This window comes from Mustela lutreola, chromosome 7 (genome assembly GCF_030435805.1).
Source record: "Mustela lutreola isolate mMusLut2 chromosome 7, mMusLut2.pri, whole genome shotgun sequence".
In the NCBI taxonomy this organism is placed as follows: domain Eukaryota; kingdom Metazoa; phylum Chordata; class Mammalia; order Carnivora; family Mustelidae; genus Mustela; species Mustela lutreola.
The window spans coordinates 44738873-44763447 of NC_081296.1; the positions used below are offsets into that span (position 1 = coordinate 44738873).

Sequence of the window (24575 nt, forward strand, 5' to 3'; positions counted from 1 at the left end):
AGCCTAGTCAGGATTTAAGTTTCTTTAAAAGTTAATAATTTTTGCTGTTTTGGAGTAGTTGTCTAGCTTATAGAGTCTTTTGCAATCTCATCTCTCACCGCTCCTCACAGAATTTCAAAAAAAGTATGGTTATTTAGAAAATTGGTTTTGATTATTATTTTTAAAAGGAATGATAAGCTAACAAATAGGGAACCAGTTTCAGCCTCACTTTTATTAAACTGATCTTATTTCCATTTTATACATTCATTTTTCCATGCATATTTATTAGTACCTATTTGTGTCATTCACTTTTCTAGGTAACAAATACTTAACAGTGAACAAGATAGATTACATCCTTATTCTCATGGATTTTTCAATCTGTTGGAAAAAGAGCAGATAATAAACACCTCCACTGTAAGATGACATTTCAACAGAAACCTAAAGGAAATTAAGGGAAAGACCATTCAATATATCTGGGTGGGGAGCATTTTATGAAGAGGAAAGAGCAAGTGGAAAGGCCCCAGAAAGGGGGCCTGTTTGGTGTATTTGAGCAAAAGCAGGGGGCCATATTGTTGAAATAGATTCATCCAAGAGAAGGAGTAGTAGGAGATCAAGTTAGAGAGGTGGCAGGCAGAACCTGTAAAACATTGTAGACCTGTTTATTTCTGAGTGAGATGGGAATCCTATGGTAGATTTTGAGCACAAGATGGACATGATTGTTTCTAAAAGGTCGTTCTAGTTGGTATGTAAAGAATACAGACTAGAAGGGCCAGAAGAAGGGGAATGCATTAACGAGTGAGAGATTTTTTTTGCTGAGACTCATTAGAGTCTGAGACAGTCAAGCCTGTTTTTAAGAGTTGACTGTCTTTAGCGCCTCTATGAGGTAAAACAGCTGATAGTGTTGTTTGGATACAGGGCTTCGGCATTTATATTGGAGAGAGGAGTACAGGTGTCCCCTGCTCTCCAAAACTTCATTTTATGCCACTTTGCTTTTACCAAAAACCTACATTTGTACCTGTTTTTGGTAACTGAAAGAAATCAGAAGAGGATTTTTGCTTTTACCAATGGTAATTGCTTCTTTGCTTTTTGCCATTTCAAATTACAAAAGTCTTTTCATAGGACATTTTGTAGGAATGCTCTACTTTCAGATAGCAAAGGAAACAAGATACCAGGTCACCAGATAGTTCCCAGTGTGGTAGAAGATACCTGCTTGCATTCTGGAATTTAGTTTCAATCTCTGGCAATCAGGCATTATCTTTTTTTTTTTTTTTTTTTTTTTTTTTTTTTGGTAAAAGGTAGACTTGCCATTTTCTTTGGATCCTCTGCTCTGTTTCAATTACTGAAATATCCTTTCAAATGTATCTTTACATGGTATTTATATAGAGTGATATACCTAATAACATAGCAAAATAACTGTGTTTACAAGTTAATTTCAAAATTAGTCATTTTCTTGGAATTAGCCATGTGTTTATTAGTATATTTTGGCACTAGAATATCCCTACATTATATTTTTGTTTTTAGTAATATCAAATAGAAATTGTGGTTGAATTTTAAAAGGTGACCTGTGATTCCTTTTACTCTTCTTACTGTTCTCATTTTCTTACATACTTTTAAAAAGAATTAGATTGTTTTGACTGTTATTGCACAGTATCTCAATTTTTATTTTTATTTTTTAATTAAAGATTTTAATTTATTTACTTGACAGAGATCACAAATAGGCAGAAAGAGAGAGGAAGGGAAGCAGGCTCCCCGCCGAGCAGAGAGCCCGATTGCCAGTCTCGATTCCAGGACCCTCAGATCCATGACCTGAGCTGAAGGGAGAGGCTTAACCCACTGAGCCACCCAGATACCCCTCAATTTTTATGTTAAAAAAAAACCTCTGTAATCACTATTATATACCTCATATGAGGAACCATGTCTTCTCTTAAATCCCCTTGGGATTTTAAGATTATCATAGCTTTTCTGTTTTATTTGTTTTCATTAATATTTAGCATAACAGCAAAAGGTTTGCTATTATATTCTTTTTTTTTTTTTTTAAGATTTTTAAATTTTATTTATTGAATAGAGAGAGAGATCACAAGTAGACAGAACAGCAGGCAGAGAGAAAGCGGGGGAAGCAGGCTCCCCACCAAACAAGGAGCCTGATGCGGGCCTCGATCCCAGGACCCTGAGATCATGACCTGAGCCGAAGGCAGAGGCCTAACCCACTGAGCCACCCAGGTGCCCCAGATTTGCTATTATATTCTAATTGACCCTACTTCACAATGAATTTCTGGAAAAACACATTGGTAGATTTATTTTATAAGTCTGTAAAATCATATAATAAAAATGGTGTTGGGATTTATTTGTATATTAACTTAAAATTGATTGTAGCCTTGGAGTGTTAACTAAACAAATACCATTACTCCACAAATAAAATTGAGTAAAGAAACTGTTGAAGAGACACATGGATAGCTTTGGTTATCTAACATAGCCATCTCCAGTCCAATTTCTTTCATCAATTTATTGAATCACGTTATAGCAGATGTCAGTCCTGCCAAGTTTATTGTCTTTCCCTTATTTATAACAGTGTTGGGATTTGATATTTGTAAAGTACATTTTACTTGCTAGGATAAAAAACTTGATTTCAGTGCTCCTAAAGGGGTGTGTGCGTGTGTGTGTGTGTGTGTGTGTGACAGAGAGAGAGAGAGAGATTCCCTGTGCTCTTCCTTCCAACTTTATGTATGTCCCTTTTTCATAAGGGTAGATACCAAGCAGAGTGGTTGTAGTGTCTTGTTTTTCTTATCAGCTTTTACTGCAGGGATATCCTAACCACTCTTCACTCCATTCTTTGTATTGTCTGCCTTCTTCCTTTCATTCTTTCTGTGCTCAATAGACTCCCCACTACTATCTGAAATATTTTCCCAGTTCCAGAGCTGTTTGTCACTTTACTCTGGTCTCAGCATCAGGTGGCAGTCATTGATGACAGTGGCAAGTAGGAAAAGATGGAACTGGTCAGCAGCTTTACTCCTTATTCACTCCTTGTACCTCCTGGCAGATCTTCCCGGAGTCTAATCAAACCATGAGTAGTACTTTGTGTTACACGAACTCTGTACTGTTTTGGGCCCACGTGGGAGGAAAAAACCCAGATGTTTAGAGTATAGAAAAGTCATTCCCCTCCCCCACCAAAGTCTGTTTCCAGTTTTTGCTAATGGATAAAAACCTCGAGGTTTATAGGACTCTGTACTAGGAGAATAAAAGAAGAGGTAGGATAGAAGTTGTGAAGTAGTTTTATGATCAACTCAAGAGAATACTTCTGAGCAAAAACTAAAGATGGTAGCAACAGAGAGGAAGCAGATAGACTAATATCTGAGTTCTTCATAGAAAAGAGGATACTGCTGTATGTTAAACTTTACCAGGAAGTTTGCTTGCTTCTCCAAGAATTTTGCTCTCTGACACCTCAGAAATTCAGTTTTTACCTCTTATTCCTTCTCCAGAGTCCTACCTAGCCTCTTAAGGAACTGCCTGTGTATGTAGTGACTTATGATTTGATTTTAGTTACTTTTCCTATTAAATGAGAAGGTAGCGAATTGTTATCTTAAATTTATAGACCCTTGTGTTTTTTATGTAAAAAATTTAATGTTCTTTACTGGAAAATATTAAAAATAGTATGTATACCTATTGAAACTGGGCCTGTGGAATCAAAATATATATTAGACTGTATTTAATTGATTCTATATAAAAAAGCTGGTATGTAAGAGAATCTGTATATAAAATACTGAAAAAAGCAAAAGGTTATTTAAATCTCTATATTAAATTATTGATTAACCCTTTTAATCTTGTTGACTAGAAATAGAATAATTTATTAGAAAGTTAAAACTCTAAATAAGTATGGGGCGCCTGGGTGGCTCAGTGGGTTAAGCCGCTGCCTTCGGCTCAGGTCATGATCTCAGGTCCTGGGATCGAGCCCCACATCGAGCTCTCTGCTCTGCGGGGATCCTGCTTCCTCCTCTCTGCCAGCCTCTCTGCCTACTTGTGATCTCTGTCTGTCAAATAAATAAATAAAATCTTTAAAAAAAAAAAAAACTCTAAATAAGTATTTTTACCACTCAGTGATTGTCAAGCTTTCTCTTACATCTAGTAGTTTAATCTTTTAATCGAGGAACTAGCTTTTCTAAAAATTGTTGACATTGGAATTCATAGACTAGAAATGGGAAGATAGAAAATACATGGCAGGGATGGTACAGATGTATCTTAATAGAAATGTTTTCTTCCTAATCACTGTATTGCAACTGTATTCTATTTTCCTATTGATAAATAGTTCTTTAGATTTTTATCAATTTGTCTAAATTTTGGTAAGTTTGTACAGTTCTGTATTATTTTCTGTGTATGATTTCTTTTTTTCTGCTTACCTTGGTCTTATGGCTGAAGCTTTGGAAAGGTTATTATTCCTTTCATATTTCTGTTTGTACAGCCATTGTCTTCAGCAGAAAGGAGTCATTGATGCTGAAAGATGACTCTTGACTTTGTCAGTGCCAGCCACGACCTTCTCAGAGACTGGATATGTTAACAATAAAACTATAGAGCTCTGAGTTTCAAACCACGCCAAATCCTTGTTAGTCTTTAGCATCCTTTGAATCCCCCTGCCATGTCCAGTATCACTGATATGTCACATTCCTTAGCTGTTAGCTTAATTATCATCTCTTTTAATTTCATTAAATCTTTGCTCTTCTTTTACACTGTGGGAGTAATTAGTGTCACTTAATGAAAATTGAGTATGTGTTTTCACAGAATTTCATATATCTTTTAAAAATCTTGTCTGTGATGTTTTCTATAGCAAGCACTTATCTTTTTTTTGTATTTTCTTTTACGGGTGTATGTTAATAACACATAGACCTCATATTTATTTCTCATTTGATATAAGACCGTTCAGAGTCGTAAAACAAATTATGGTCTGATTATTTTCATTAGGCTATAAGTTTCTATTCTGTGTTCTGAACTTTAACTGAAAGTAAGATTACCTTCCCCCTCCCAGCCCCACCATTCTTTTTTTTCTCCATGGATTTGACTACTCTAGGCACTTGATATAAATGGAATTGTACAGTATTTGTTCTTTTTGTGGTGGTTTATTTTGCTTAACATAAATGTCTTCAGGTGCATTCAGGTGTACCGTGTGTAAGAATTTCCTTCATCTTTTTAAAAGACTTTTTTATTTATTCGAGAGAGAGACCGTGACAGGGGGGAAGGTCAGAGGGAGAAGCAGACTCCCTGCTGAGCAGGGAGCCTGGTGTGGGACTCGATCCTGGCACTCCAGGATCATGATCTGAGCCTAAGGCAGTCGCTTAACCATCTGAGCCACCCAGGCTCTAGAATTTCCTTCATTTTTAAGGCTGAATAATACTGCATTTTATGTATATGTCACATTTTATTTATCCATTCATCTGTCAGTGGATACTTGAGTTGCTTATACCTTTTGGCTATTTTAAATAATGCAATAGAATAGGGGTGTACAAATATTTGAGACCCTGCCTTCAGTAGTCAATTTAAGTTTGTATTTTACTTTGGCTATGTAGTATAAAAAAACTTTACCTATATAGAAAAACAGTTGCAAATGGGAAGTATGATTTAAAAAATTAAATTTTCAGAAAATTATTTGCAGTTTCATAAGTAGTTTTTTATTATAGGATTTTGTGTGTTAGTAAGTAGCCTTTTCTTGGATTGGGTCTCATAGGAATTCTGACTGCTATTCTACAGTGTTGCTTACAAAGAAAATGCTTGGAATATAGCCCAAAGTAATTAGTGATACTGGAGAGATGGTAACAAAGTATATTTTTTGTGATATTTCCCAAACTTGTAAAAGAATCTTTCCTAAATCTAGAATTTTACTAAGAATTATCCAGGCATGAACAAAACACTGTGTATTTTTGTTTATCATCTCTCTTTGTTTTCAAAGCTTCTGGTTCACTTGAAATTATGCCTAGAGTGTTTTCTGTAGTAGGCACCCATCTTTTTACTATGGTGTTTTTAAAAACTTTTAAAAATGTACATTAATCACTTAATACAGAAAGTACAGGTTCATAAAAAGAATAAATTAAGGTCCTACTAGCTGATTTAGTGATTAGTAAATTCTACTTTGGAAAGTGAGTCCTCTTCCTGTTTGTCACCTATCCCTTCAGTTGGCAGTTCTGTCCCTGTGAAAGAGTGAGAATCATGGCTAGTTACTGGAGAATTTGTGGTATTTAACTCACTACAGACCACATTCTCATCTAAATCACAGAGGATGTCAAGGAATTTTTTTTTTTTTTTTTAAAGAAAAGGAGGTTCTAAACTTAGTAGAATGTTGTCTTTGGAACATCTTGAGTTTTCTTATGAAAGCATGAAGAAAAGTCAGCTGTTCGTATTTGTAGAAAACTTGGAAAGGGTTGGGAAAGCATACACTGCTTGGGGTCAAGGATGAAAAGGACTGGTCCTTGAAACAGCAAAGGGAAAGATACCTAGATTGAGAGGTCTCTAGCTCTTTCAACTTTTTCTAGGGAGTGGCAGGAAGGTGAAAATAATGGAGCCAAACCTTCAGAAGGTACATTAAGGAACACAATAAATTGATTTTTTGTTAATCCTTTTTCACTTTGAGTTATCCTTTGCAATTTTCATAAGAGTAGATCTACTTGGGGCTCGTGGGTGGCTCAGTCATTAAGCATCTGCCTTAGGCTCAGGTCATGATCCCAGGGTCCTGGGATGGAGAGCCCCACATCAGGCTCCCTGCTCAGCAGGAAGCCTGCTCGCCCCCCTCACCCACTCTCCCTGCTTATGTTCCCTCTCTCGCTGTGTCTCTCTCTGTCAAATAAATAAATAAAATCTTTAAAAAAAGAGAGAGAGAGACAGTAGATCTACTCATTTAAAATCAGATTTTAGAGGAGATTTTACTAGGATGAGTTGTCACTACATTTTTATTAGTTTTAATGTAAATAACATTGATTTGTTATGATTTGGTATAGTTTGATTTAATTTGATACCTTCAGTTAAGAATATCTAGTCAATGTCGTATTAGAAACTAATTTTATTAACTTGACTTAATTTTATTAACTTACTAAAATTAAAATTTTGTTAACTTATTAACAGTTTTCCAAATTGTTTCATTCATTCTTTCTTTTTTTTTTTTTTAAAAGATTTTATTTATTTATTTGACAGAGAGAAATCACAAGTAGATGGAGAGGCAGGCAGAGAGAGAGAGAGAGGGAAGCAGGCTCCCTGCTGAGCAGAGAGCCCGATGCGGGACTCGATCCCAGGACTCTGAGATCATGACCTGAGCCGAAGGCAGCGGCTTAACCCACTGAGCCACCCAGGCACCCTCTTTTTTTTTTTTTAAATAGAGAGGGAGAGGGGCAGAGGGCAACAGGGAGAGAATCTTAAGTAGCCTCCATACCCAGTGCAGAGCCCAGTGTGGGGCTTGATCTCACAACCCTGAGATCATGACCTGATCCAAAATCAAGAGTCAGCCGCCTAACCAACTGAACCACCCAGGCTTCCCAACTTGCTTCATTTTCTAAGGCTTATCCATAAGAACTAAATTCTTCATATTTTCATGTAGACAGCACTAAACTATAGACAGCACTAAACTATAGAAAGTTGGGGGTTTTATCTACTTTTAGAAGTAGCAGTGGATGTGACAGAAATGTGGAGACCTAGATATGCCCTATTTTGAAGCCTCCAAAGATGTTTTGGTTCTGAAAGTCTGCATTGTTCGAAAGGAGTTGTATGGAGCAGTGATGAATACTTTCTGAGGTAGCTTATTTTCTTCAGATTTCTGAGACAAGAATTGGTTGGTACACAGTGAGTTCCATACAAATGCAAATACTACTTGCTGACTTGTACTCTCTGCCATACTGTATGAAAACAAATCCATCATAGCCTTTTGGATTTATATCTTTCACTTTCTTCTCTCCTTAGGTATGGATGAACGAGGAGGTACAACATCTTGGGGAACAAGTGGTCAACCAAGCCCCTCTTATGACTCATCTAGAGTAAGTTCATTCACCAACCCTTGATTAAAACTATAAAGTAATTTGGCAGAATAAGTAAGACTTTTCATATATGAGCTCTGTTTCTTAAGAGAAATAAATATTAACATATTTACATGGGAATACCATAGAATTATGCAGTACCCTTGTGGTAGATTTAATTTTTTTTATATTTTAATTTATTGTCATACTTTGGGAGTTTATTTTATTTCTTATAATGAAGGAAATGTTCTTGGTGTTATTTCTATACCTGGATTACCTGCAGTACTCTTTACTAAAGCTGGAAGAATTTAGAATGCCTAAGTATTCTTACCATACATAGTCATTTTTCTTTCTGTATTGTTTTCTTCATGTATTACCTTTAGAGAGATGGCACTGACTTTCCAAATACCAGTTTCTAGTCTTTCCTCTGTCCTTCTTGTTCCAGTAGTAGTCATCAGCCATTTATACCAGGGATTCTATAGCCCTGTCTCTTGGAAGCATATCAAAACAGACATAACAGATGACATTTCTTGGTTGGCAGTTAAGAGAAAATAGGACCAAGCTAGTGTTTTATGCTTGGAAAGGTCAAAAGGTTAGAACTTTTTTTTAATCAATAAACAAACAATAAATCCCCCAAAAGTTTAAAATAATAAGACTGAAATATTAAAAATTAGACCAAAGAATTATCAGTAAAATTAAACTCTGTTCCCAGAATCCACAGTAAATTGGTGAGGTTAAGGGATAATTTTTCAAAAATGTTATGCTTTGCATGAACAGTGAATTATTTACTTATCTTAGAATTAACCAGTAGAAGATGGAGAAGCATAAAATTTATGGATACTTAATACTGGAAGCAAATTGGCATAAATGGAAGGAAACAGTATGTGATTGGATTTCTTAGTGTCCATATGGGTTATGCTGCTTTGTATTAAAAAAGCGCTAAGTTAAAACATGTGGTTTGTTACTCTCTTTGGCTGTAGCCTATGTTTAATTTATTTTAAATACTTTGGGAAGAAACAAAATAGTCATGTAGAATCCAAAAAGATACATAGAGAGACAATTAAACATGGTTTTTAGTGTTTTCCTTTTGGGACTCAGTGCTGAGAAAGCTGGGTTGTAGTGTAAAGAGCACTGTCTCGGGCACCATAAGACTTGGGTTTACTGTCAACTCGGTGGTGAAATCTCGGACACCTTATTTTATCTTGGGGATAGTTGAACTGGTTGATGTCCAAATTTCCTTCCTTTAAAAGTTTTTGATGCTTTAAATAATATGTGAATAGGAAAGGTAGGCTTCCTGTTTTAATTGCTAAGTATGAATTTTATTTATATAGTGGAGAACAGAATACTGTTTATTAATATTGGATTATTTTCTTTCAAAGTCTTGAGTTAATGTGTGATAACATTATTTCTTAAAATACATTAAATGGTGCCTTTGTACCTTATGTTTCCTTTCAGACTTCAATTTCTTTTCTTACTTGAGTGCTAAATAGGATTCTAGGAAAAGGGAACATAATAGTATATCCAAACATTTACATATTTCATGACTGTGAAATTGTTTACCTCTAGAGATGGACTTCAAAGCAAATCTTCCTTTTCTGTTTTGCTATTTGATAGATAGGTGAATATGAAATGCTATTTTTTACTCTTAATTTTTTGAGTGTGTATTGTATACATTGTAAATTGATTTAATAGTAAACTAGTTTTCTCTTTAAAAACACAGATTAATCTTTAGCTATTCCCAGTCTACCATACAATATATATATATATATTTTTTTTTTTTTTTCCTTTTTCTTCTTACCAGTCTACTGAGATATCAGATAGAGTGGTGATTTAATGCTACCATTTATTTTTATTCTCATTGAAATCTACTCTTCCACTCACTTTGCTTCTTCTGTCCTGGTCATGATTTTGAACTAAAATGGTTTAGTTATCTAGTTAAGAAGTTATGTTTCATTTATAATTTCAATCACTTAAATTCCCTGAACTCTTTTCACCAGGGAAAGACATTTATGGTTATCTTTGAAGCTGCCCTCAGCACTCCTTTATAGGAATGTTACCAACTTTCTGAGTTTAATTGTTAAATGTCATCTTTTAAGTTGACCATTTTTTTCACAATCATAAGTATAGGTGGATATAATTTTGTTAATAAGAATCTCGGTTTACCAAAGTATTTATTCTACTGAGTATCATAGTATCTTCAGTTTTTTAAATTCAGGAGTAAATACCGATAATTAGCTATAAATGAAATTTGATGCATTGTAAAATTATTAACAAGTCAATGTAAACTTTAATGAAATTGCAGATACTTTTGTAGAAATTATATTAGTGACATTTATTTAGACTTTACCAGTATAAATAATAAATTTCCATCACAGCAAGTTGCATCATTTAAAAAATAATTTAGTTTTACATTCCTGATAGAAGATTTTTTTATTTTACTTTTTGTAAAGTTTGAAAATACTTAATAGGCCACAATAAAAAGTATGTAAACCTGCAGAATGAGTACTTTGGTGGGGTTATAAAGTATATGATTGTAGTTTTGTTGGATTCAACTGAGTTGCTGTTCTCCCTCCCTCCCTGTCTCCCCACCTCCACGCTAAAACTGTAAGGGGGAAAAAGAATCATTTTTTGTGTTACGGTATTATTTGGCACATGAACTCTATTAAATACTACTCTATTAATGTATTTCAACCCTGCATTTTACTGTATAAGATTGGTTACACCAAATCATGTAGGTTGAACTTAATATCTGTTTAACAATGTTTTAAAGGGAATTTTTGCTTTGTAAGCTTTTTGCCTAATTGGAACTGGCTTTAAATCTAACAGAGAGGGGCGCCTGGGTGGCTCAGTGGGTTAAAGCCTCTGTCTTTGGCTCAGGTCATGATCCAAGAGTACTGGGATCGAACCCCACATCAAGTTCTCTGCTCAGCAGGGAGCCTGCTTCCCTTCCTCTCCCTCTGCCTCCCTCTCTGCCTACTTGTGATCTCTGTCTTTCAAATAAATAATATCAAAAAATATATTTAAATCTAACAAAGATAGCATTCTGTCCTAATAACCTTGATATGTAAATGAGATCTACCAGAGTTCTCTGGTTAAGAGGCCACAACTTCTCATCAATGTAATTAGTCTTATATGTATTCTCTCAGAAGCAGGAAAAGTCAGTCCAGTCTGCCCTATTTTTCCCAAATTCACAAGTTAAGTAGCCTTACAGTATGCAGGTGATTTGTTGAGGTCTGGTTATCAGAACTATCCATAGCACATGAATCAAGAAAGAATTTTTGATAGGCAGACACAGAAACAAATGCTGTACCTAATAGTGGTTACAGAAGAAATGGTAGACATGCTTAGCATTCTTAACAAAATGTGGAGATGAGACAACCAAGTTTGAGACCACTCATAAGGAAGTAAGAGCATTTGTGGCATGTACCTCAAATCTACCTTTGTTAGAGACGTGGTTTCTGCACTGTTGACCTACTGCCTGCCTTTGCAGAACAACATACACAAATGAACAGAAAAAGCACCATCATGGTGTGAATAGCTTATTTTCAGAAATATGTGAGAAGTCGTGTTTGAGGTTAAAGCACCAGAGATTGAATAGAGCAGTTAAGATCTCAAATAGTTTAGATGTGAGCAAGATGTATAGTTACTTCTTTCCCTTAGTTTTTATCTTTTCCTGCAAACAAGTGTTTTCTATATTTGACATTGCACCAGGCATAAAGGGCAGAGAATACCATGATTTTTGTTATTTACCATCACATCAGTGCTTAATTCCAGTTCCAGACTTTCCCCCCCTCCCCTTTAGAAGGCAGTCAGTGGTCAAGACCATAGACTCTGGAGCCAGAATGCCTGGGTATGAATCCAATCTCTGCCACTTACTACCTGTATGATTGTGGACAAGTTACCTAAATCTGCTGTACCTCAGTTCACTCATCTGTAAAATGGGGGTAATAACTACTTCATAAGGTTGTCATGAGTTTTAAATGCATGTAAATCTATTTTTAAATGAGATAAGTCTGTGTAAAGTGCTTAGATCAGTGTCTGCTACATAGTGGTGTGTAAGTGTTGGCTTTAATCTTATGTATATCAGAATTTATTAACTAGATCTATATGTAACAATCAACCAAATTTAAATGAAGGAATACATTTGCAGATGTGCTACTTCCTAAGTGTAATGAGTAAGAAGTATTTGCTGATTCTGTTGTGGCCGAATATACTTCCCTTTAGATTTGTGAAAGGCATAGATAAAATCTATTTCCTTACCCTGTCAATTATCTATTTCTTTCTTAGGAAAGCAGAAGTCCTGTGATAAACTTAGATATAAAAGTTTTACTCTAATACAAGGCTTTTTACATAATGGATGTTCTATACATGTTTGCTGAATATAATCAAATTTGGGAAGAATTGTTAGATTTACTAAATTAATTGTGTCTGGAGATGGAGAAGAATCAAAGTTGATTTATGATGAAGCTCAAAGTTTGAAGTCAGTGGTGGTGGTATTAATGGTAATAGGCTTCCTTTCTCCTATGCTTAACAAATTACTGTCCTGATTAATGATACTACTTAGTGAAACATTTTATTTAAGATCGCCACCTCTGGAGAATTGCACTTTGTTACTTTGGACAAGTTACTCAACCTCTTTGTGGCTCAGATTTCTCATCTCTAAAATTATCATAATTTTACACATACTTTGTTGGGTTTGAGTAAAGATGAAATGTAATAATAGCTATGAAGTATTTCATTTCATTTATTAATACAATAAATGAAAGCTGCTATTACTATTATTACCATCATTATTATTATTCTCTCCAGATAATGAGTACTTCATTTTTCTTTTTCTTGGTTGTACTTCCTGCTGTACAAATTCCATTTCTGAAATGTTGTGTGATCATTTTAGTTCATGGAAATTTCAAGGGGCCATGACATCTTGGTTTTCCTGCCCTCTCAGCTCTGCAATCCAACCTAGGCCAAGCTCAAAGTACTGAAGTACCATTGGGGTTTGCATCCTAGTGTTATGGCAGGGCTCACAGGAAATGGGAGATGTCTTCCCACTGACATTCTTTCCCTAAGATACAGAATTTTTCATTCCTCCCTTTAAAAAGTAAGAGAGATCAGTACCACTAATAGAACTTATATTTCTATTTCTAGGCATCAGCAGTGACTAGCAGTGACCAGCAGTTGGCATTTTAATTGTGATCATTTTTCAGGTTATAATCTGTTGTAGTTATTTTGAGGGAAAGAAGCAACATTCAGTTACATGAGTTTGACTGCTTATATTTTCAGTGGGGAAATTTCTACCATGGTTTCCCCTTCTCTGTATAAAATACAGTTTGCAGATTGAAACAGTCATGTCTGTGTTGTTCTTCCTTTCCTCCCCATTTTGCAGTATCATAGAATTTCAAAACTAGAAAATGTGCTAGCTCTCTATGTCCAGTCCTTTAATTGTATAGTTGAGAAAACTAAGAGAATTTGAAATTTGGCTAGGTTGAAATAGGTGGTGTTGATACAAAATACACATAAGATTTGGCTAGACAATTTATCTAGTTAATGACAGACTTTGGTCTAGAACTCAGATATTCCACATTCTATACAGTTACTTTTTAACACCCTTACCTTAGTATTTCCCAAGCCAAAGAAGTGTCTTAAATTTTTTGCCACATACAGAAGGAATGGAAAAGAAGAAGAGAAAGCTGAAGAAAAAAGAGGATCTGTGTTTGATATTTCAGAAGAGGACATGGGACATGATATAATTAAAAAAAAAAAAAAAGTTTGCTAGCCTGTATAGTATATCGTGAGGCAGACAAGCATAGGATTTAAGAGCTTGAACATTGAAATCAAGTTGTGTGGGTTCTATTTCTGGCACTGTTTCCTAGCTATATGACTCTAAGCAAATTTTTTCTCTTTGCCTCAAATTTTTTTTTCCTTTTCCTTTTTTCATTGATTGAAGGGAGGTGGATACTAATAGTAACTACCTTAGCAAAGTTCCAGACTCAAGCCTATTAGTGGAGAAGGGGAAAACCAGTTATGTGGTGATGAGTTGGCTTTAAAAAACTACGTTTGCCGGCTGTCTATGACTCAGCACAAAATAATTTCAGACTTTTAATCAAGAAATAAATAGTAGGTATGTTTTGAGGTCTTTTGTTTTAATATATACTCTGACTTTCTGCTACCTGTTACAGTGTGGTAGCAGGGTGAGTGTTCATCTTGTTTAAAAAGCACCAGCAGTGGTCATTTCTTTGGCTGTTTATCAGGAATATGCATGGATGGCAGCCTGATAGACCCAAGTCAGGTAGAAAATAAATATGAGAGTACAGAGATTCAGGAGTTGCTCTAGCCTTCTAAGATTCATACTCAAAGCCATAGATTGGATACTACTTCCTTTGGATAAGGGAAACAAAAATAAGTAAAAATTCAACTAGAATGGACACCTGGCTTTCAGATTCTATGGAAACTAAACTGAGTCTATAAGGTATTGTGAATGAGTTAAATATTACCTCTCTAGCTGCTCCTAGACCATTTCTGCCTGATGTAGCTAAAGTGACCTTTAATTCTGCCTAGCGTTCTCTCCCTTCTTAGCAGGCATTCAGTATCTTTTCATTCATGTGGCTGAGCTTGCAAACAGCCATTCTATAGTTGGGTGGATAGCAAGTTGGAGATGAGATAGATAATAGAGCCTCATCTGTGTGCTATTTATACATAATACACAGAAGTTCTTCTGACCCTAAGAAGGGTTATACTGGTTATACTGGCCAGAGTATACTGGAGAGACTGATGAGTATTTCATTTACATTTGACCATAGAGGCCTAGGAATATCTAGGGATAGAGAGAACCTGTAATTTCCTTCTCCCAGTATAGCACAGTGGTCTGAGAGCTACCTTTGTAAATAAGGATGGTAATGTTGTCATTCTGCTTTTTAAGGAACATGAGCTTACTTTGGTGCCCCAGTTTTAAGATGATGAGATTTATAGAGGCACTCAATTTCTCCATCATTAATAGAGCACAAAGTATTTCTTAGAGTTCAGGAAATAATGGTTAGAAATACAAGTCATTTTTGCCTAAAGAGTTAAATAAATTATAAAACTTTAACTCTTAAGGCAGCAGTGAAGAAGCTATAATTGTTTGGCAACAAGTAGTTAATTATCAAATTAATTTCATTAGTTATAGGAGATAAAGAGATTACTTTTGGTGATTGGGAAAGAGTGAAGAGGAAGTGTTTGAGTAGATCATTGTAGGACAAACAGTATTTGTATGAATAAGATTAAAAGGAAGACAGCTTTTGGAAGTGTGGAATGATGAGACCACAAGTACAGAGCCCTCAAAATCACGAAATTCAGTAAAGAGTAAATGATCTTGCTATATACGCATATAATGTGATAAGGCACGTAACCCTGTTCAAGAAACATAGTCCTTTGGCAAGTTAGAGAGCCACTTAAAAATAAATTTTTAGGGAGGGAATGACACAAAGGATTTTGTGAAGATCAATATATTGTGGAATGAGGGATGGATCCAAAGTAAAAGAGTGACAAGAAATAGGATGATCTGGAAAAATACTACTACATAGGCCTACTTGCAATGAAATGAGACAGATTAGGATGATAGGATCAAGACCACAAAATAATGGAAAGAGGAGTGGTGTCTCAAAGGAAAAAAAAAAAAAAAACACCAAAACTGGCACATTGGCAACTGAGGAAGATATAAAATTGTATATATTCACTCTTCCCACAGAATGATAACTCCTGAATTAAACTCCCGTGTTTTATTCAGGTTTGACAAGGTAGCTGCAGTTGTGTGATGCAACTACCAAATTGGTTATAATAGTTTCCCTTATAAATAGGAAAATCCAGTTGTGTGAATAAAAAAATAAATTTTTACTCATTGTCCTCCATTGATAGCATTGATGGGTAATAAAGTTTAGTGCTACTTTCTCTTCTTTAGAGTAGATATTTTCTCTAGTTGTTTATTGTTTGCTATTGTTTTTATTTTCAAAGGGGAAATGGTGTAGGTTTTATAGCTACTACAAGTTCAAATGCAATAATTAGAAAGGACACACAAATTTTGAAATAGTATTTTATGCCTCTTGATCTCAGGTACAAAACACGAGATGAAGCAGTTAAATAGCAAAGCAAGACAGGAGGGACAGAGAATTAAAGTAAGTGTTTTCTATATATTGCATCTATGTTCCCATTAATCTCTGTTTTGTTATGTAACTGCTCCTTCTGAATGTTCTGAATGTGAAGAAAAACTATGGATGAGAAAAGGGTGCATTTTAAAGTTAGGTTTAAATAAACCCATGAGGGAAAATGTTGTGTGTTACTCTTTCTATTCAAAACAACACCTGCCTATAACTTGTAATCTTAGTTCTTACATAAGGAAAATATTGGGTTAGGATGATGTAAGCTCCTTTAAATCTCTTGCTATCATATATTTAAAATGAAAGAAATCACACAGCTATCAGGTTGTCTACTTTTCCGTTTTAAGATCTAGGCAGACCTATTTTTTTCATTTACCTGTTCTTCCAGGGATAGTATGCAATCAGATACTGTCACATAGCTTTTGGAACCAGCCTTTATGTCGGTTTGTCACCTCACTGTTTTACCTAACTTTGCATGCCTGTCATATAACATCTTTATCAGGACTGATCTTTACAGTTCTTACTTTAAAATCTTATCATTATTTAGTCTAAAATTTTCTTTCAATTAACGTATAATGTATTATTTGTTTCAGGAGTACAGGTCTGTGATTCATCAGTCTTACACAATTCACAGCACTCACGATAGCACATACCCTCCCCAGTGCCCATCACCCAGACACCCCATCCTTCCCACTCCCCTCCCCTCCAGCAACCCTCAGTTTGTCCCTCTCTGGTTATGTCTTGTTTCATTTTTCCCTCCCTATTTAGTCTTTAAATTAACAGATGAGGGGCACCTGGGTGGCTCAGTGAGTTAAAGCTTCTGCCTTCGGCTCGGGTCATGATCCCAGGGTCCTGGGATCGAGCCCCACATCGGGCTCTCTGCTCAGCGGGGAGCCTGCTTCCTCCTCTCTCTCTGCCTGCTTCTCTGCCTACTTGTGATCTCTGTCTGTCAAATAAATAAATAAAATCTTAAAAAAAAAATAAATTAATTAACAGATGAAAGTCAAAACTTACTACTCTTTGAATATCTCCTATGTCCCTTTTTGTAATTGTTGAGGTCTTATTTCTGGCAGCTTTTTAAATTTTCTATAGATTCACATATTTCTTATCCATAAGAACAGAATGGAAGGTAGATTTGGGCTGGATACCTTTCTAGGTCCACTTAGCCTATTTTTTGTTAAAAGCAGTAATCATAACTATCATTTGTTACAATATCATTTAAAACCTTTCACATGTTCCCTATTTTAAGCTTCACACCAGCTACCAAAAAGCCATTTTAAAAATCCTGTCCATTTTAGAGGTGAGGAAATTGAGGTTCAGAGAAGGTGAATAACTTAACAGATATTAAACATCCAAGACTAGTAGCCAGGCAGTAGGGCTCTTAAGTTAGTCTTCCCTTCTACCATATAACTTGCCAAAGTATACAAGAAACCCGGAAACAGTTGTTATTCCTCCTGTTCAGGACTTTAAAGACAGATATTCTGCAAGTTTTAAGATGATGGTACTGTCATTATTTCTTAGAAAAATATTATTTACATTTTATACTTAAAAAATATAAGTTCTAGAATCAATTAGGTGAGTTTCCTTCCTGGTTCACCACTATATCTGACCTTGGAAAAGATAAGATGCTTAATTCTGAGCCTCAGATTTCTCATCAGCAAAGAGATTTATCTTGTAATGAGTGTGTGAGAATTAACACAAGAAGTTTTAGAAAGCACAATATCTGGAATTTATTCAGTAGTCTGCAAGTGTTCCTCCTCTTACATTCAGTGTCATGAAAAATTACAGATCCATTTTGATACAAAGCTTCATAGGAATTACACCAGTCTGAGAGGCTTCTTAGAGAGGTCACTATTCCTGGAGTATGTACTGAACAAGATGAGGGACCTGCTGCAGTTTTTAAATGACCAACAAGAGGTTCTGTAGGTCAAGAAAAGTGAATTGTTCACAAAACTGAAACTATTGGAAAAGTTTATTGCATTATAGATTTTGGGATTTAGAGATTATTGGGAAAAAATTGGGCAGCCCGGATTTTTATGAATATAGATTCTTGGTAATCTATGTTCTTACAATAGGATGTATAAACTTCAGTTCCTCAAATTTGTTTGAAGGGGTATCTACCCCACAAGGTAGTTATGAGACCTAAATGAGCTTGTGTATGTCAAAGACTTAGCATGAGAGATTAATTTTAATTCCTTTTGTGATGTACTTTTGTCATATATTCTAACATTTTTATTTTGCAAATAACAAGTTTGGAGTGTTTTTCAATGCATTGAGCTGATACTTAAACCTTTGTGCTGTCAAATGGAATAATTACTTTCATATGGTTTTATATTATAATATGCTACTTTTTGCATGGAGCAGATCTTTTTCTTGGTGTTTAATATAAGAAGTTACTTAGTGGTTAGCAAGAAAGTATCATCTGTCCTGTAGGCAATTATCTGCTCTGTATTGGTGATACCATTACATCTCATTGAGTTTATAGTTTTCTGAGTTCTTGCTCTTTAAATATTATTCTTGATTTCCCATTAACTTTACCTTACTCTCTTAGATCACTTTTTACTCAGAATCTTTCTTCACAATTTGGAGTTCTGCAGTCTTCTCTTGGGCTTGTACTCTTTGTAGGCTGTTCACATGGAATGCTTTTTTTGCTCAGTTCTTTCATTCATGCAGCATTTATTGAGATTCCATAATTTTCTGGTCTCTGGAATAGGTAAACAAAACAAAATGATGAGTCCATACTGTCTGGGCAAATGAGTGTTCATTCTCATGGGGAAAACAGTTTATTATACTATATGGTGATAAAGGTTATGATAATGATGACCCAGGGAGAGTAGAAGCACAGAAATTGAAGCAGAGTTTGGTTATGAAACCTCTAGGGCATATCAGTCGAAAATGGTAGTCTGTTTTATAATACAAAGAACAAAGGACTCAAACCCAGAGACTTCTTCCTTTAGACAAGTGAGTTTGATCAAATGTTACTTATGCTGGACATTAGTTCATAACATGTAAAACAAAAATTTTCATCAAGATCATGGTTTTTCAAACTGTGCTTAATAAGATATTAATAAGTAATGTGTAAATAGAGAGCTCATAGTCCAATATATTTATGTAATGAGTTAAACAAAATTAGACTCCTTTGTTGGATTTATCAGTTTTAAATAAAGTATTGTAAATTAAAATTCCTTAAGAAAGGAATAGAATACACTTATCACAGTTTTTTCCCCACCATGGAATCCTTCCGCATTACTTATGAATTGAGTTTGATTGCTAGTAATAGTCTCAAGAAATAGTATATTAGATGAGATACATTTAATCATTAATTTAGATATGTGATCCATTGTGAGTTCATTTTTGTAAAAGGTGTAAATTAAGGGTTAAATGTGTTTTGTTTTTTTTAAATAAAGCTCTCCAGTTTTGTTACCATCATTTATTGAATAAGATTATCTTCCCCGTTGAATTCTCTTGTTTTCTCTGCTAAAAATCAATTGACCATGTATGTGAGGGTCAATTTCTGAACTCTCTTTTGTTCTACTGATTTTTCAAAGTCTTTACACCAATACCATAGCATCTTGATTACTGTACCTTTAAAATAAATCTTCAGGGGTGCCTAGTTGGCTCAATCAGTTGGGCAACTGACTCTTGGTTTTGGCTCAGGTCATAATCCTTGGGATGGTGGGATCAAGTACAATGTCAGACTCCATACTTGGCAGTGGGGAGGAGGGTTCCTGCTTGGGATTTTCCCTCCTTCTCTCTCTGCCCTCCCACCAAGTGAATGAATAAATCTTTAAAAAACAAATTAATAATAAAATAATCTTCATGTCAGGCAGTGTAAGTTCTCCAACATTGTTATTATGTTTTAAAATTGTTCTGCAAATTCTAGGGACTTTGCATATAATTTGAAAAATTTTAAACCCGCATATCAGTTTTTAAGCATTTTATTTATTTGAGAAAGAGAGCATGAGCAGGGGCAGGAGAGTGGGAGGAGCAGAGAGAAAGGGACAAGCAGACTCCCTGGTGAGCACAGAGCCTGATGTGGGGCTCATCTCAAGATCTTGAAGTGAGCTGAATTTAGACATTTAACCAACTGAGCCACTAAGGTGTCCCCTGTTTCTATAATTATGAGGTTTTGGTTGGGATTGTGTTGAATTTATAGATCATTTTAAGGGGAATTGATAACAATGTGGAGTTTTCTAATCCATGAATGTGGTATATCTCTATTCAGTTCTTTAATTTCTTTTAGTAATGTTTGTAGTTTTACTGATCAGATCTTGTATATCTTCTACTTAGTTTATCTCTTTCATAATTTTTGATTCTAGTATAAATTTTTTATTTCAGTTTCTGGGTGTTCATGTCTTATATAAATGTGACTACAATACATTTTTGTATATGGATCTTGTATCCTGCACCTTGCTAAACTCACTAGTTGTGGTAGCTCTTTTGTACATGCTGGAAGGTTTTCTATTTGGATAGTATGTCATCCGTGAATGAGAGTAACTTTTTCTTTTCCAGTCAGGATTTTTTCTCTTCTTATTGAGTTGCTTATGGTATCTTCTACAGTATTGAATAGTAGTGATAAGAATGGTTAACTTTACCTTGTCCTTGAAGTTGGGAAAACTGCAATTCACCATTAAGCATGATGTTATAAATTTCCTTGATGTTATTTATTAGTCTGAGGTCAATCCCTTCTATACCTAATTTTTTGAGAGTATTTATCGAAAATGGACTTTGGATTTTATGAAATTTTTTTCCACATTTATTGAAATGGTAATAAAATTTTTTAGTGTGTTACTCTAGGAATTGATTACTATTTTAAATTTTAAACCAACTTTGCATTCCTGAGATAAATGGCACTGGGTTATTATATACTGTCCTTTTTATGTATTACTGAATTATTGTTAAGATGTTAAGAATTTTTATATTTGAGTAATACTGATCTGTAGGATTTTTTTTTTTCTGGTTCTGTGTCAGAATTTGGTGTCATGCTAATATGGGGTTCGAAGAATGAGTTGAGAGGTATTATTCTTTAACTTCTTGAGGAAGATGTGTAGAATTGGTATTATTTCCTCTTCAAATGTTTGGTAGAATTTATCAGTTAAGATACGTGAACCTGGAGTTTTTTCTGGGGATGATTTTTAATTACAATTTCAAATTTGTGAATAGATAAAGGACTACTCAAGTTACTTCTTGAGTGAGCTTTATTAGTTCATATATATATATTTTAGATTTTATTTATTTATTTGACAGAGCTCACAAGTAGGCAGAGAGGCAGGTGGGGGTTGGGGGGAAGCAGGCTCCCCACTGAGCAGAGAGCCCAATGTGGTGCTCCATCCCAGGACCCTGAGATCATGACCTGAGCTGAAGGCAGAGGCTTTAATTCACTGAGCCACCCAGGTGCCCCTAGTTCGTATATTTTAAGAAATATGTCCATTTGTCCATTTTATCTAAGTTGAATTTATTGGCATAAAGTTTGTAGCATTTGTTATCTTTTAAATATTTGTGTTAATTATCTTTTGAAATAATCAACAAAGTACCGCAAATTTAGTGTCTGTCTGAAAATAATACACATATATTGTCTCTCAGTTTCTATTCATGAGGATTGGGCATAGCTTAGTTTGGTCCTCTGCTTCAGGGTCTCTTACAAGGTTTTAAGCAAGATACTGGTCAGAACCAGAGTTCCATCTGTAAGACCTTTGGAGAACAATCTGCTTCCAAATTCATATTTGTTTGTAGCTATTAGCAGGAAAATGCATTCTTCATTATCTTGCTAGCCAGGCCTTTCCATTGTGGCAGCTTACTTCATCAAAGCCAGCAAGTAAGGAGAGGTCTGCTTAGCTAGATTGAAGGCACAATATTATGGATCCTAATCACAGAAATGACATCATACACTTTTGCCATTCTATTTTGGTTAGAAGCAAATTACTAGGCCAGCTCACACTCTGGGGGAGTGATTTATATAGGGGGTATGAATACCAGAGATCACTGAGGGCTATCTTAGAGTCTACCTGGCACAGTATTTGTAGAATCTTTAGTTACAGTCCCTACCTCATTCCTGATATTATCAATGAATTGTTTCTTTTTTTTTTTTTTTTCAATACGGCTAGAGGCTTATCATTTGACTGATGTTTGCAAAGAACTGGTTTTTGGTTTCACTGGTTTTCTCTGTTGTTTTTCTGTTTTCGGTATGTTTGACTTCTGTAACTCTTATTTTGAATTTAATTTGTTCTTTGTTTTCTAGTTTCTTTTTTTTTTTTTTTTAAGATTTTATTTATTTGAGAGAGAGATAGAGAGCGAGCATGAGGAGAGGAGAGAGGGGTAGAGAAAGAGAGAGAAGCAGATTCCCTGCCGAGCAGGAAGCCTGATGCAGGACTCCATCCCAGGATCCTGGGATCATGACCTGAACTGAAGGTAGATGCTTAACTGACTGAGCCACTCAGTACCCCTGTTTTCTAGTTTGTTTGTTTATTTCCTTTTTTTTTTTTTTTAAGATTTTATTTATTCATTTGAAAGAGGAGACAGAGAGAGCATACAAGCCAGGGGTAGAGGGAGAGGGAAAAGCAGACTTCCTGCAGAGCTAGGAAGGAGCCCAATTTAGGGCTCCGTCCCAGGACCTGGAGATCATGACCTTAGCCAAAGGCAGACACTTAACCTTATAAGCCACCCAGGCAACTTGTTTTCTAGTTTCTTAAGGTATAATTGAGCTCATTTATTTGAGACCTTTTATCTCTTCTAACAGGCACTTTATTGCTATATTTTCCTCTGATCATGCTGTTGCCTGCATCCTACAGTTTTTACTATGTTGAGTTTTCATTTCTTTCAGTTCCAAATATTTTACAATTTTCCTATTGATTTCTTCCCTGAATACTTACTGAGAAGTGTGTACTGTTTGATTTTGAAATATTTGGGGGATTCTCTAATGAAACTTTTTTATTGATACTTAATTTAATTCCATTATGATCAGGAAACATGCTTTAGTCCTTTGTGTAGGTTCGTATTCCTAGCTGGTATTATTTTTCTTATGATTAAAGAACTTCTTTTAACACTCTCATTGTGCTTGTCTGGTTCTGATGAGGTTTTTCATCTTCTCTGTGTCTGAAATATTCTTTACTTTTCTCTGGTATAGAGCTCTAGGTGGAGATACATCCCTCTTCCCTAGTAGTCATCAGCAATCCTTGGATTCACTAGTTGTTTCCCCACTCTCCAGGGATCAGTACTCTGTGCTGTCCACGTCTGATGTCTCAGAACTGCTATTTGGTTTTTTATTGTTTCAAGTGTGAGGGTTAATCTGGTTACTGTTACTCTATCCTGTCTGGAAGTGGTAATGGAAATGGAAACGATCTGATAAGAGCCAAGAACCCTAGGAGCAACATAACCCTAGGAGCAACATACATGAGTGAATGGAGAAACAAAGCCTGCACAACAGCTCTTTCTGAACAAGACTGAGAGTACTGGGGATATTTCAGAAAGCCCTGGAATTTTGATACCTGCTTATTATTATGTAATTGCTTTCCTTACTACCAACTGTCTCCAAATAATTGTCTATTGATATAATCAAAAGCCAAAATCTGTTCTTTAATATAGTAAGATTAAATAACTGCCATCAGGGGTGCCAGGGTGGTCAATTGGTTGGGCTACTGCCTTGGGCTCGGGACCTGATCTGGAGTTCCAGGATCGTGTCCCACACTATTCTCCCGGTTTAGTGGGGAGCCTGCTTCTCTCTCTGACCCTCCCTGCCCCCATGCTCTCTCTCTCTTTCTCTCTCATTTTCTCTATCCCAAATAAATAAAATCTTTTAAATGAACAAACAAACAAATAAATAAATAAATAAACAAACTGCCACGAACCAGCTGTGTGATGTTAGGAATGCCCCTTGACTTCCCTGAATCTTTTTTCCTTTCTGTTGAAATGAGGTCTCTGTTATAAATAGTCTTCAAGTAGGGTTTCCAGATTCTGACAGTACTAGTTAATCAGGATTCATAATTTATTTAAAAATATAGTGAATAGTCTATTCCAGCAATTTATGTAGTATGTTCCAAGGGCCTCTCTGTGTCTCTGCGACCCTTTAGAATGTTTGCTAGGTTAAAACTATTCTCATACAACTAAAACATTCTTTGCCATTTCAGTCTTGTTCTTTCCTAACTGTACTCTGGAGTATGCAAATGCTACATGATATATGATAATGTTTTTGCTCTGAGTTCTTGTGTTTTTAATTTCTCAGGTTTGCTTTCTAATGTGGCAAATAACACTGAATATGTTCCACACAAACAAAGCTCCTTCAGGTTCTCAGTATTTTTTTTTTCTTTTTTAAAGGTTTTATTTATTTACTTCACAGAGATCACAAGTAGGCAGAGAGGCAGGCAGAGAGATAGGAGGAAGCATGCTCCCTGCTGAGCTCGATCCCAAGACCATGAGATCATGACCCGAGCCGAAGGCAGAGGCTCAAACCTCTGAGCCACCCAGGTGCCCCAAGTTCTCAGTATTTATTAAG

The 24575-nt window shown here is 35.4% G+C and overlaps 1 protein-coding gene across 7 annotated transcripts in view; it reads left to right on the plus strand.

Moving 5' to 3' along the window:
• TCF12 (transcription factor 12) overlaps positions 1 to 24575 on the plus strand; it is a 393556-nt gene that overhangs the window by 156028 nt on the left and 212953 nt on the right. For 6 of the 7 annotated variants that reach the window (XM_059180608.1, XM_059180606.1, XM_059180611.1 and 3 more), the window contains one exon: positions 7906 to 7979. In XM_059180608.1, coding sequence (XP_059036591.1) covers positions 7906 to 7979 — 74 coding nt within the window. Of the gene's footprint in view, positions 1 to 7905; positions 7980 to 16043; positions 16106 to 24575 lie in introns of all 7 variants that reach the window. The other variant, XM_059180613.1, reaches the window with a different exon arrangement.